Genomic DNA, 14,475 nt, shown 5'->3' with positions numbered 1-14,475 from the left:
CCATGGCATATTAAAACAAAGTGGGGCGTTTCTGGAAAATGATATCCTTACATCGTGTGTGTATCTATAGTCATGTTTCAGTCCTAGATGTATGGCCTCAAGGGACCCAGGGCTTTCTTCAGGACCAAAACTGGCTCCTAGGTGCAATATGGGCTCAGGGTAGCCATGCCCCCGCATTAAAAAAAAAAAAAATTACATTCAATGATTACCACCATGCACTCAAACACGGCAGAGGCTTCTGATCCAGAGTCAGAATTCATATGTTACAAATAATTTAAAGTATTATAGTTCAAAGAGACCCAAAATGATTTATAACAGAAGGCCAATTTGAATCTTCGCTTGGTACAGGCATAAGGGGATGCCCCATCATCATAATCGCACTACAACCACCACCACCAGTGCCCCAAAGCCTGTATAGTGAAAGCAGAAGCCACTCTTTGAAATAGTAGGTACTCTGGGCGCACCTTCAAACCTCTGTGCACAGCACTGCAGCCTAATGTCTAGGAAAATCTTCAGTGGGTTCATAGGATTGTTAAACGGAGGACAAAAATGCAAACCAGACGGGGCATGCCAGCCAGACTATCCAGCACCATATGGGGATATTTACCTCCAAACGCAGCACTACTGATAAGTGATCAAATGGCTAATGAATATAAATGCAAGTAGATCAAGACAAGGATTACCGTTACAAACTATAAGGCCAGATTTAACAGAAATATGTACATAAAGCTCAAATTGACAACATTCAAAATACAGAACATGAAAGCAACTTTCCTGCATGCATTCTTTTACACAATGCAAAGAAGACAGACACCCAAGTAAACTTTTAATTTAAAATATATTCATGACATTTACAATGAACATTTGTTACAATGGAATGAGTTTTAAAAACAAAGAAATAGCTTGTTAAGATGTACAAATATTGAAAGAGATGCAAAAATCAATTCACTACATTTCTTCAAGCAGTCATTAACAATCAACTGTAAGGCTTTCTTAGAGCAATACCGATTTCTTATTGCATGTTAGAAGTGCATTCTTAAAAAAGATTCAGAAAAATGTGCAACCAAAAAGGTTATACCAAGAATAATTCGCAACAGGGGGATGAAAACCAATACAGATACTTATGCTAACTTGTGCCTTTATTTAGACTCCACTACATGTAGCTTGTGGAGTCTTTTTAACCTGTCTACACACAAACAGGCATTATTTTGCAGCGGCCTGCATCGATTTCTTTTCTTTGGCTGCCTTCTGCTTTAGTTGCATTATTTCCGAATCCCTGTTGACAAAATGAACAAAATTAGTAACCTCACAGGAACAACATTTGTATCTATTAGGCACTGTGCAACTAAAGGCCTCAATATTAAAATGTGATATTTATAGATCACTTCTGGCTGAACTTTTTTTTTTTGCTTTTTCAATACTTCATAAAATCGAATTAATCCTAGAGTGAGATTTCAAAAAAACCAAAGGAATGTATCAAATGAAACATGAACTAAAATTATGCATAATACATGTGGTAGTTTATCAGTTTAAAATACTGTTCAAAGTACATTAGTTTATCTTAAATTTAATTTCCACAGTAGCACTACCCAAAGGTACTAGGATTATATTGTGAAAAACATACGTAGACACTGACATCTCGCCCTTAACCATCCAGAAGGCTTTGAAATCTGTAATAAACATTATTCAAAATCCCAGTAGATGTGTGTTTAAGCCAACTTACTGAGGTTTCAATTTACTGTTATAGAGAGGGCATTGAAAAATGAGCAGATGCACTTCACTTGGCATACAGCACCTTGAACCGTTACCAACTATCCCAATGTTTTAGTAAGGGGTGGGTAGGGAAGCAGCTATAGTATTTACTCTACATTGTACTCCTCTATTTATATCTTGGATACTTTGCTATAGCTCTTCAGAGATAAGACATCTCGAGAGAAGAGGCTGCATACATGCTTACAACTTTGGGGGCAGCATTCTGGTGATTCCTGCTGCTACATCAAAGACTGACAGCCTGCTGCAGTTATAAGAGCACACCTCTGACCAGCCAGTAACTACTAATATCAGCATGAGGGTTCAGCCATTGGCTATCTGCATCTACCACACATGCCTTCAAGGTCACCTCGTTCATGGCCCATTAATCGCACGGTGCAAGCCAGCATGCTCAATCCTGCTGCCACCAATATTACTACGATCCAAATTGGCCTGTATGTAGCATCAGTAGGGTAAAGAATGTGAGGAAACATGGCTGCATTAGAGTAGACCGCCACAACATCTGGATGCAGCATAAAGCTCTAAATCATTTAGTTTTTTCAGACGCCAAGGGAGGAAATTGGTCTAACGCTACATCTTTTCTGCATCCACCGGCCATGAAACACCTCAAAGCCATAACCTACAGCCATACCTCCCTAGATATGCAGCCAAAAGTATATGTAGAAACAGGCATCCCAATAAACAATGACCAAAAGCCCAGTTGGGAAACAGTCGGACCAGTAAAATTAAAATGGGCAAACGCACACACATGAATCGGACTACTGAGTTTAAAGTGGTTGACTGCTTGAGTCATCCCAGAAAGCAAAGCCATGTTTTCCATATATCTATAGTTCAAAGTTTTTTGTTTTAACATAAAAAAAGCTGGGTAACTGAAAAAGTTTAGTGATTTCGTGAACAGGCAGAGTTAGTCAATGCTTACAAATGTAATTTTAAAAAAAACCCATCTTGACTGAAGCATCTGGACATAAGGGGGGAGACACCTTTCATGGCTTTATCTTTATTATAAACTCTAGTAAAGATAAAAACACACGGATACCATTTCTACATCGAAGTAAAAATTATTAAGAAAAAGAAAGATGGATTTCAGTTGACATAAGGCCTCTATAGAAACTACATTAACATTTCACAACAAGGAGATACGTGAAACATTAACATTAAATTCGACTGCAATGTGAGCGAAGGCTTTGCAGTTTGGGGATACATTAAAGAAGGGGATAAGAATAGCTTTGTCAATACTATAAATGTATGAACATAAGATGAATTGTGTAAAAATAGGATGCAAATACCTTTGCCTGTTTTCATCATGTATAATGTACGCAATCACCTGATGAGACAAAGTTGGTGTTACAAAAATAAAATCAGAATCATAGCCCAACTGTGCAATACCCTCATATGCAAATAGGTTAAGTGCACCTACAAAGGAAAGTTACTTCAATGTTAATAGCTCTGTAGTTAGTACCTAGTCTTCAGATTCATAACCTTTGAATAATTCCATATAGCAGGGTGAGAACGTGTAACACCTCACCCCTCTTTTAGTTTAACCATTTTTCCTAAACTACTTAAAAAAAAAACCATTACAGATTTAAAAAAAAACCACTTTAACCACAGTATCCAGAGATAAAGGATGTTTGCACATTAAACATTTATTTCTATGGTAAGCTTATATTAGTTTGGCTCAGAGTGCTAAACCTTCTAGGCTTTTCATGCAAGGCGTCCCCAGCAATCTGGTATGAACTGGGAAGGACGTACTAGCTTGAAAACTATGGTTTGCTTTTTCAGTTATGAATCCTCACTAATTTCAAAGTCTCTAGCTATACAAAAGAGAATGTATATAAATGAATCTTGAGGAACTATGTTGGACACACCGGGTCTAAATAGTAACAGACAAGTGTAAATCAACAAGTTATGTTTAGAACAAATATCTGCTACAGAGATAATGTACTGCAGAGTCAAATTAATGCATTGCTGGGTGTGCCATCAGCCATCCTAGAAAAGTGTGTTCTTTTTGATGAACTTTATACACAACTCTCATTTGGAAGCCAATGGCTTCACAAACTTAACTGTGTGCTCACCAGTGTAAACATACAAGACATCAAGGAGCCAAGAAGAGATCTAATGCACTCTTGGATGCGGAATTATTTTCATTAGTACGATGGCAACAATGTATCCCTGAACATTGAACATTTCAGATTTTTATTTTGCTTGTAGCAGTAATCACTCTTATGATTCCAATTTATATACTGCAAAGTGTTTTAATTTATTTCTTCAATTAATCGCCAAGCGTTTGTATTTTTTCATATAAAGTTTATAATACAACCAGTTTACCAACATTACTGTGACAGACCAGGCCAACGTGTTCCATCCCTTAAAAGCAAAAAGACACACAAATGATGGACGGAATGCAGAACAAATCAAAACATTCACCCCCCAGTCAAGAGATCTGGGTTGAATCCAGCATTCTTTGGCTCACCATGCCACCCCAGTTTAGACCTGGCCATATGCAAATTAGTCTTGATCCTGTGCCTCATGGGAACAGTCCAGCCCGAACTGCCAAGCCAGGTCCTCCCTGGACCGGAAGCAAGCATCCTAGGACCGGTTTTGGGGTTTCACCCCTCTTCAGCCAGGATAGCTTGAATCCAGTAGCACAGTGAGCCAGGGACCCACCTCTAGGCATACCCGGCGCACTTAGGGCGAGAAAGCAAAAGACACACAATTGATGGACGGAATGCAGAACAAATCAAAACATTCACCCCCAGTCAAGAGATCTGGGTTGAATCCATCATTCTTTTGCTCACCATGCCACACCCCAGATTAGACCTGGCCATATGCAAATCAATCTTTAGCCAGTGCCTCATGGGAACAGTCCAGCCCAAACTGCCAAGCCAGGTACTCCCAGGCGCACTTGGGGCGAGAAAGCAAAAGACACACAATTGATGCTCTCCATGCCACTGGAATCAAGCTATCCTGGCTGAAGAGGGGTGAAAGCCCGAAACCAGTCCTAGGATGCTTGCTTCCAGTCCAGGGAGGACCTGGCTTGGCAGTTCAGGCTGGACTGTTCCCATGAGGCACAGGGTCAAGACTGATTTGCATATGGCTGGGTTCAAACTGGAATGGCATGGTGATAAAAAAAAAAAAACGATGGATTTAGGCCCAGATCTCTGTACTGGGGTGAATGTATGACATTGTTCTGCATTCTGTCCATAAACTATTTTTGCATTCATCCCTCAAAAGGACTTCATCGGGGCCTAAACATTATTTAGATATATACATAATCATTTATTAAACATTGGACAGTGTTACTTTAAAACTTTTTTTTTATTTTTTATTTTTTAACTATTTTAGTTTTTCTCCTATTTTCTATTTATATAAATACATTTTTATTCTTTAGAATGTATTTATCTACATACATGTGAAACTTAATCCGAGAATAACCAGCCTAATAAATCATGAATGTGCCTTAAAAAAATTGTTTCCTAGATTTCTTATTACTGAAACACCATAGTGTTAAGAGTGATTGCAGCTACTGAGTGCATTCTACATAGCATGAACCAGTTATCTAATGACTTCTTCCCCTTAGTAACCAATTCAAATGTGCATCTAATAAGACTAGTTTTACTTACAATTTTATTTATCTTCCTTTGCAAATCTTCATTTTCTCTGTTTATTTTTCTGGATGAATTTAGAAATTCTCACTGTCAAAAACATGGGTTTCATGTATAAAAAGTTTAAAAAAAGCTTTCCTTTTCTTCTCCATTTCATTTGGAAGATTCTTTTTAGTTTACTTCTTTTTAATCCTTTTATTTTTTTTTCCCTATCGTTCGGGACCGCACAATACCCAGGTCTACTCAATGCTTCTTAATCCTACACGTCATCCACACGCTCTCTCACATATCAGAGTACACACCATGCTCCCATTTCAATATTTTTGCTTTTCATTTTATACTATTCTCCTCTTTTTAGGTCTCGCCTAGGCAGCGCTTGCGCTGTCTCGTTGAGACATGCAGTATACACTATAGTGTATAGAAGCTCCACCCACTCTCCACCCATCATTTTCATTGGTTGGTGTCCTAAATGGTGCCTTTCGATTGGTTGTAGGCCTGTTAGTCCCTCCTTATGATGGACATGTCTTCATTTGTGTCCTTCCACGGCTATTGGCCCCTTTACTGCACAGACTACTTTCTTCCAATGCCTTCTAACACCCCATTGCATTGCCAATGCTTGTTTTATTTGTCTCTGCCAATGCTTGCTTTATTTGTCTCTGCCAATGCTTGTTTTATTTGTCTCCCCACAATGCTTGTTTTATCTGAGATCTGTTTAATTATTTAGGATTAATACATCCCACGCCACGGACCTTCTTTTAATTATTTATAATAAATACAGCCCAAGTCTAGGATCGAACTCTGCTCTCCAGCTCCAACGTCGGCAGCTTTATATGTTATGCCACTGCTCCTCGCTTTAAGACAAGCCCCCTTAAAGGGGTTTATCTTTGTTTCCATTGCGCGCACTTTACAGTGCCCCTGGGGCAAAAGCAGGGACCTACTAGAGTGCTTCTCTATCAGAATGCACTTTGCGGTCCCCCCGGGGTACAAGCAGGCATCCACTTCAGCATGCCTAAGCAAGCGTGTGATGAGTGAATGCGTGTGTGTGTGTGCGTGCGCACGCGAGGCTGCAGGAGTGGACGGATGGCGAATTTCACGCCAACCAGGATGTTTTAACTTTTCTGCTGTCATTAGTGCATTACATGTATCCCATTACTCAGTCGCCCTCGCAGCAGCTTCAGATCTGCACCATGACTCATCCATTTTGAACGCGTGAGATTTGCACTTAGAAACATGTTGAAACGTGGAACATGTGATTTAATGTACAAAAGCCACTTGATTTCCTTTGTTGAAGCCTGTTTAAATTGTGACTGAGTGCAGAATAAAAGAGTTTGTATTATATTACAAGATCACCTACGCCGCGCCCTAATTCTCGGGAGTAGTGCTTAGTGTGGTAAGCTGTCAGATCTGAGGCACCCATCACAACAGCATAAAAACTAAAAACAGTCTCCTCGATTTCAGCAGACAATTTAAAAAGTGCCATACCAGCTTTGAGGTCGTCTACTAGTTCTAACTTTTAACTTTATCTCGCAGCACTTTGCATTATGGGAGGCGCACTTTTATATTTGAAAACGTGTGCTGTCTAGAATGCAAGATGATAGGAGTGTACTAGGCCGAAATGGTGAAACATCTCGAATCCGACATGTGAGTTTTTAAGCTCAGTTTGGGGGATCGGTACAAAAATGCGCCATGCTAAGAGTGACATTTATTTCTGTGTCTCGGCTGGCATTTCATTGCTAACTTCCGTAACCCGTTCCTATATTGGCAGAATCAACATGTTGATTTCTCTCTCTTTTTGCGTAGTGTGGCTTTTACAGTGAGCGATGAAGCAGAGGGAGAAGCCGCTGCCTTGCCTCTTGAGTTCATAGTCATGACGTAGCGGCTGCTGAGTCAAGCTCTCAGCGCATGCGCCGTGCTCTAAGTTGCAAGCTACAGCGCGTTCCATAAGTGCACGATCCTGAATAGTTTCCAGTCTCCGATTTCCTCTGTGTGCCAGCTACGCCCTTGCTCTGTAAGTACTGCATATACACACACCGACTGCAGCGTTTTAGTAGGCGAGGGATAATCGATCAGATTCATATATCAGTATAAAATGCTTTTACTAAAATTACACATGCTTCCCTTCTCAGAAACGCAGTGGACTTGTGCACCTGCTACAAAACACAAATGTTTGTATAGCGCTTCAAATAGTTGTTAATGACAGATATTAATATTGGCTTATGTAATAGTAATTAATAAAACGACACCACAAAGATGCAAGTCTGAGTTTGCCGTGCCAAAGCCTAACCGAAAGCCACGGGTCACGTATTTGTCAGGATTCTAGCAAAACTGACTGAGGCATCTTGCAAAAGCGTAAACCTATGACCTACAAGCGACACACAGCCCCACACACGCGAGCGCGCGTGCCAGCGCCTGAATGTCACCTATAGGCTACCATAGGTTTTGTCTTTCACTTTAGTTAGGGTCAAAAGAATGAATATCTTTGAGCTCGGTCATATTAACGGGTGTTACTGCAAAGCATTTATTACTGGACAAGAGTGCTATATATTGATACTGTTAAATCCGTCCAGCTTACCTGTTAATATTGGAAGCACAAGGAGCGCTAAAACACTCGTTTCAGGATAAAGATATGGCCCGAGGGCCGAGCACCAACACAAATCTCTTCTCTGTGAAATCCCCTCCGAGGTGTTGAGACCGCAACTTTCATCGCAGGAAGTGCACTTAAGGAACTGGCTCTTTTTCGTTTCTTTTGAGCTAATGAGAAAAGCGCGAGGGCCAGAAAGCTGCTGTGGGAGGGGCATTTCCAGCATGAAATAGGAAAGTTCACATCATATTTTTATACACAACCAAGGGTGCACTTTTGTAAATAGGATTTGTGTAAGCATCGTCAAGCCCTGGTCAACCAGTGGCACCTTCAGAACGGGGACTGGAGAAAGGAGGAACGGGGCGAACCAAGGGCCAACAGACAAAACTGGTGGAGTCACATATAATTGCCAATTGAGAAAAGTGTGCGCCTCACATACACCCTCACTCATGCTCACTCGCCCTCTCCCTCGTCACTTTATCTCAGCTGGCAAGCTAGACAAGTGAGTTAGACATCTGGGTGCCACTAGCATCTCATACATGTGAATGCTGATATGGCTGTCTCGGCCACCCATTTTTCTAATGTTGATAACCGAGTACAGACTAGTGACTTCCCCACGTGCTACCTGTCTGCTAATGCACCTTGTCAGGGGGACAACGCATTAGGCCAATCGAATTACAAATACAAGTTCAATGACATTGGATACTAGTAACATTCCATATTTCAAACACCAGGGTTCTCCAAAGTCGGTCCCGGAGGGCCAGATATATGACAGATTTTTTACGACAACAACATTTATCTAAATGGGGATATGCTAGAAATCTGGCGTGGATCCGGCCCTCCAGGACCAAGTTTGGAGAGCCCTACCCTTCACCATAAAAGGTAAAATCATGGTAGCACCTGTGATAAATGGTCATTGTCAGACCATGTTAATGTGCACCAGAGAAGTTCCTCTTTCCGTCATTCTTCTCATACTACCCTTCTCCCACAGCATGCCTACTGTTTATCGCCACTCTTCCCTTCCACGTGCCCACAGCCTCCTACTTCAAATATTCTCATCCCCTCAACATTTCTCCCACGTTGTTGTTTTCTCAATCCCTCTCCTTCCTTTCTAGATTGAGCTATTCCCTCCTTTTCATCCCTTCAGCCCCTATCCTCGCCTTTTCTCCTTAAATTTCTACATTCTGTCATTCTAATGTTGTCCTTCTCTCAGCTGTCTCTTTTACCTTCTCTGTCTGTCTAATGTCCTCTCCTTTGTTTTTCTCTCAGTTTATCTCACTTTCCTCTCGTTAGCCTTCCTTCTGAATCCTCTGTGCACGTCATCTGCCACATGTTTTGTACTGTACACCACTCAATCTTGCTCACTAGTTTTTTACGGTGTAGGATTTCAATGGACACTGAGTCACACCGTGCTGAGTACCGGCAGTTTTTTAAAGGGGGCCTCGAAATGTGACTCTATCTGGCTTTGTTTTGTTCCCTGGCATAGGCCGTCTGTTTTTTTCGTTAATCTGTGAGGGGGATTTCATGGTAATTCGAAACCTGGATTACCAATCCATGCCTTTCTGCTCCATTTCATCCACCTTGCTTTTTTCTGTTTTGCTCTGCTTTGATTTGTTATCTTCTTCTCCTGTTTCTATTTATTCTTCTCTATTTCCTCCTTTATTTACTTTGTTAATCTTAGGACATTTTTGCTTTCTTTATTTCTCTTTTTCATCATTCTATCTTAATTGTGCCGTTTCTATTTTCCGCCCTATTTTCTTTTCACTCAATTTATCCCATTTCTGCAGTTTCATTCCATTTCTGTTACATTTTCCTCCTTTCTCTAGCATCCTTTCTCTTTACATATTTTTCCTCTTTCATTCCTTTGGTAGATAGAAGACATTGGGGCATATGTATCAAAATCTCCATTTGCGCATCTCAAATAGCGATTTTTGGAGAATCGCTATTTGAGAATTGCAAAACGGGATGTATTTAAAAATTCGCACAAATTTTGAGAATTCTTAATATTCCTTAATTGCGATTAGCAAATTGTGAAATCGCAATTAAGGAATACCTTCCCATTCATTCCTATGGGCCAGGAGGCCCATAGGAATGAATGGGAAATCATTCTCAAATTGCGAATCGCAATATGCTTATCGCAAATTGAGAATAATTTCAAAGGTGCAAGAGTGTCATGATGACACCCTGATGCACCCCTGAAATGAGCATGTGTGCGCATTGGCGCACATACATGCCCTAAGTGCCACATGGCACTTTGAAAAATGCCAAAAAGTGCATTTTTCAAAGAAATCGCAAATTACCACCAACTTGAAGTTGGTGGTAATTTGCGATTTCTTAAGGAGAAATCGCACAACTCGGGTGCGTGTTACATAGCATTTAAGGAATCGCAATTTGCGATTCCTTAAATGCTTACGCAAAATTAGGGAATCGCAAAATTAGAGATTCCTTAATAATGCGATGCGAAAATGGCTCATACATCTCATTTTCTGTTTTTTTGCGAATCGCAGCGTTTGCGATTACAAAATCGTTTGATACATATGCCCCATTGTCATTTACAAAGCCAATACCTCTAACTCTCACAAATGCGAGACCAATTTGCATTGCAAATGCTTGTTTTATTAGTCTCCCACTTCCCAGCGTATTGCTCACCTACTCATCCTCCATGCACTTTGACGAGTGAACATTCTGTGTTATTGACAAGCTGTCCCTTATTCCCATTGCATCACAACAGTATTTTTCCTCCGAGTCCATCTCCCCGCAATGGGCCCTTCCTACTTCTTTCAAACGTATAACACCTTTCACGCAGAGTTCTTTCCGCGCAAGCTTTTCTCTCCTTTCCTCTGAAAAAGCCATTCGGCACTCGTTCAGTAACGTCCTTGAATCGATCTCCCTGTACATACCGTACACCTCCCCTTAAATACTCACCCAATCAGGATGGTTGGCTTCACCTGTGCCTACACAGAGTCCCGGCTTGTCAAGTGCATTTGTATTCTATTTTAGAACTAGATGCTTGCATTCTAATGAATTCCCTCTTTCATATAGTCGTATGGCTTGTCAATAATAACACAGAATGTTCACTCGTGAAAGTGGATGGAAGATGAGTAGGAGAGCAATACATTGCGATGTGGGAGTTGAAAAAAAAAAAAGGAAAAAGGGGAGAATAGTATAAAATGAAAAGCAAAAATATTGAAACAGTATGTACTCTGGGATGTGAGAGATGACATCTAGGAAAACATCGAACAAGCATGGGTATGCTGCGGTCCCAAAAGGGGTAAAGAATTGGGTATGAGTGATGAGAAAAGAAGAAAAAATAAAATAAAAAATAAAAAGGAAAAAAAAGGATATAAACTAAAGCCAATTTTTTTTTAATAAATGTTTTTATTGGCATTTAAGTTATACCAGTATAACTAACAATATAGTGGTGGAGCATACAGTAATGTCCATCAACGAAGCTCAAAAAGACATCTACAATGACAACTTATAGAATAACAATTAAGCATCCTACACCCCTCAGGGGTCGGTTCGTTATTTGTGTTTTGGTATGCGTCTTGTCCCCATAATCGTTCTGTATTAATCGCTAACATCCGACTCCTGCTCTGCTGGGGGGAGGTTCACAAATGCCGCCCCGAAATAGTTTCCATTTTCCCCCATATCCGCGTCCATTTTTGGGGACAACCACGGTGGACATATACTGATTTTTCCGTCACCATCGTGTGGTCAATATCACGACACCACTACTGATGCGTCGGGGACGACCCCAAACTCCAGTGCCGCGCTACATTATGTTTGGCTAATGTCGTTCCCAATGTCACCCAGTTTTGGTCTGCAGGATTCAAATCCGTGGGCTCCCAGATATTAAGTAAACAGCGTTTTGGTTCGGGCGGGACCTCTATTCTGGTAACTTGTGACATTGTGCGCAGGACAGCCTCCCAGAAGCGAGTAATTATTGGGCAGTCCCAGACTGTGGGCCAGAAGGTGCCTTCAGAACCACACTGTCGGAGGCAAAAAGGAGTATCGGATCTGCCTAGCTTGTGCAGCAAGGTTCTCGAGTAATAGATGTGATGTAGAATTTTTAATTGCAATAACTTTAATGTAGAGGGTATTGCCACCTCCCTCGGGACGTCAGGGCTCCATTCCAGTCATCCTCATCCATGTCTCCCAGGTCTGCCTCCCATCTCACCTTAAAGGCCGTTGTGGGATCCTGCTGATGATTTATTACCTTACGGTATGTTAGAGAAATGGCTTTTGTTTGGAAGTGGTCTGTGGGCAGTCTGTCCTCTAAAGGGGAGGCCTCTGGCAATCGTGCGCCTGCTGGAATTACTGCTAGAAGTGCATGTTGGATCTGCGTGTATCTGTAAGTTTCTGTCTGCACCAATTTGTAGGTGGCTTGGAGTGGAGTGAAAGGCATGACCCACCTTTTTTCCATAGGCCCTCCCCAGCATTGGAGATACCCATTAGGTCCCTCTGTTGGAACCCCCTGGTGTTTCGCAGTCTCCCTATTTTTCGGGTAACTCACAATGGTGCCGCTTGCGTCAGAGCCCCTTCCCAGCCCATTGCTCGCTGTGCCGCATGCCAAATTTTTAGTGTATGAGCCGTGGGGCCTGTGTAGTGCAGCTTCTTATATCTATTATATAACTCCCCCATTATCCCCTCAGAGTCGAGGAGATGTCGGTCCATACGAAATGCTGGATCTTCTTGCGATGCGTGGTGCCACTGGTTTAGTACAGTAAGTTGCGACGCCCAGCAATCTTTTTGTATATGTGGAAGGGATATTCCCCCATTGTACCAGCCCTTTACTAGTTTTTTCATAGCGATATAGGCTGTACCTCCGTCCCACAGAAGTCAAGTCACTTCAGTATTGATTAGTGTAAAATATGACGTAGGGGGGGAGGGGTGAAATCAAAAAGGGGGTGTTTTGTAAGATATAAGAGTCTGGGTAGCGCCATCATTTTGAAGAGGGCTGCTCTTCCCAGTAGGGTGAGTGGTAGTGAACGCCAGTGTTACACATCACGGCGAAATCGAACCAGGGGTTTCATAAGGTTCTCTTCAGTTAAGAGTGTGGCTTGAGGGGGTGATATAAATGCAGAGGTATTTAAAACACCAGTCTGCTATCTGAATCTCACAATTTCGCGACAATCTGGGCGAAGAACGTAGAGCAATGATTTTGACCAATTAACGGTGTAACCTGAAGCTTTTCCGTAGGCCGCACAGATATCTAAAAGATAGTTAATGGATCGAGATGAGGATGCCATATATAGAAACACAACATCCGCTTAAAGTGATATGTGGTCTTCCCATCCCATCGTCCACTTTAGCCCCCTGATAACCGGATCCTGGCCTCCAGCGGCTCTAGTACTATTACGAACAAGAGTGGGGAAAGTGGGCACTCCTGTCTCATTCCCTTACCAAGAGGAAAGTCCTCCGACATTCGGCCTTTTGCTACAACGTGTGCCATGGGCTTATTATATAATAGGTGTATCCAGGCACAGAATTTGGGCCCAAATCCCAAAGAACTGCAAAGAGGAAGGGCCATTCAACCATGTCAAACGCAATGCGTGCGTCCAACAACAGAATGACAGCGTCTTCTGCAATGATGGACTTGCATGCTATGACTCCTTGGAGCCTCCAGAGGTTCAGGGCTGTGTTACGATGGGGCATGAAGCCCGATCGATCCGGGTGAATCAGCGTAGTTAGGTAAGGCTGAAGTCGTGTTGCCAGTGCCCTGGCCAATATTTTCGCTTCAGCGTTTATGAGAGATATTGGTCTGTATGATGCACAATCATGCGGTGGCTCGCCCACCTTGTGAATTGCGACTATGGTCGCTAGGCGCTGATCCCTGGGGAGTACTCCAACCTCCAAACTGGCTTTATATATATCCAGGCGGTGTGGCGTGAGCTGGGTCGCCATTTTTTTGTAGATTTCTACCAGGATGCCATTAGGCCCCAGGGCTTTCCAGGTGTGCAGTGCCCCAATTGCTAAGGTGAGCTCCTCTGTAGTTAGCTCGGCATCAAGTGCCAAAGCTGGTCGCCCGGCAGGGTGGGCTTGCGAATATCCTTGAGAAAGGCCAGATTGTCGTCAATTGTATTCGTGGCTGTGGGCGTGTAAATCCCCACATAATATGAGGCAAGCGCATCCACTATCCGTTGTGGGTCTGCAGTTACCTCTCCGTTTTCTAAACTAAGTTGGGCTATCCACCTGCTGGCGCGGTCTTTTTTGTCCAGCCAGGCGAGAAGCTTGCCTGCTTATTACCCATCTCGTAAATAGTATGCTGGGTACTTTGCTTTTGCCTCCTTCCACTCAAATGCTTTATAATCCGGCTGCGCTAAGCTTAATGCATGCGTGGTAGCGTCAGTAATGTCACGTGCGTGGTTTGCATCTGCCACCCCCTGTTCTAGGTCTCCCAACTATTGCCCCGCTATCAGTGAAATCGCCTGACGTAGTACTGTTTTGTAGGCTTCCCAAAGTATTAAAGGGGAGGACATGGAGCGTTCATTCTTGGCGAAGTAGTGTTTAGTGGCCGCA

General features: G+C 42.2%; 1 protein-coding gene across 1 annotated transcript in view; it reads right to left on the bottom strand.

The window, feature by feature from the left end:
• Window positions 1–813: 813 nt before the first annotated feature.
• Window positions 814–14,475, bottom strand: part of SERF1A (small EDRK-rich factor 1A) — a 59,018-nt gene continuing 45,356 nt past the window's right edge. Inside the window, exon 3 of the mRNA XM_085632360.1 lies at window positions 814–1,276. Within this exon, the coding sequence (XP_085488486.1) occupies window positions 1,204–1,276 (73 nt within the window). The 3' untranslated portion in view covers window positions 814–1,203. The remainder of the gene's footprint in view (window positions 1,277–14,475) is intronic.

Source organism: Triturus cristatus, chromosome 2_1 (genome assembly GCF_964204655.1).
Source record: "Triturus cristatus chromosome 2_1, aTriCri1.1, whole genome shotgun sequence".
NCBI classification, from domain to species: Eukaryota; Metazoa; Chordata; class Amphibia; order Caudata; family Salamandridae; genus Triturus; species Triturus cristatus.
This window is presented reverse-complemented; position numbering and strand designations above follow the sequence as displayed.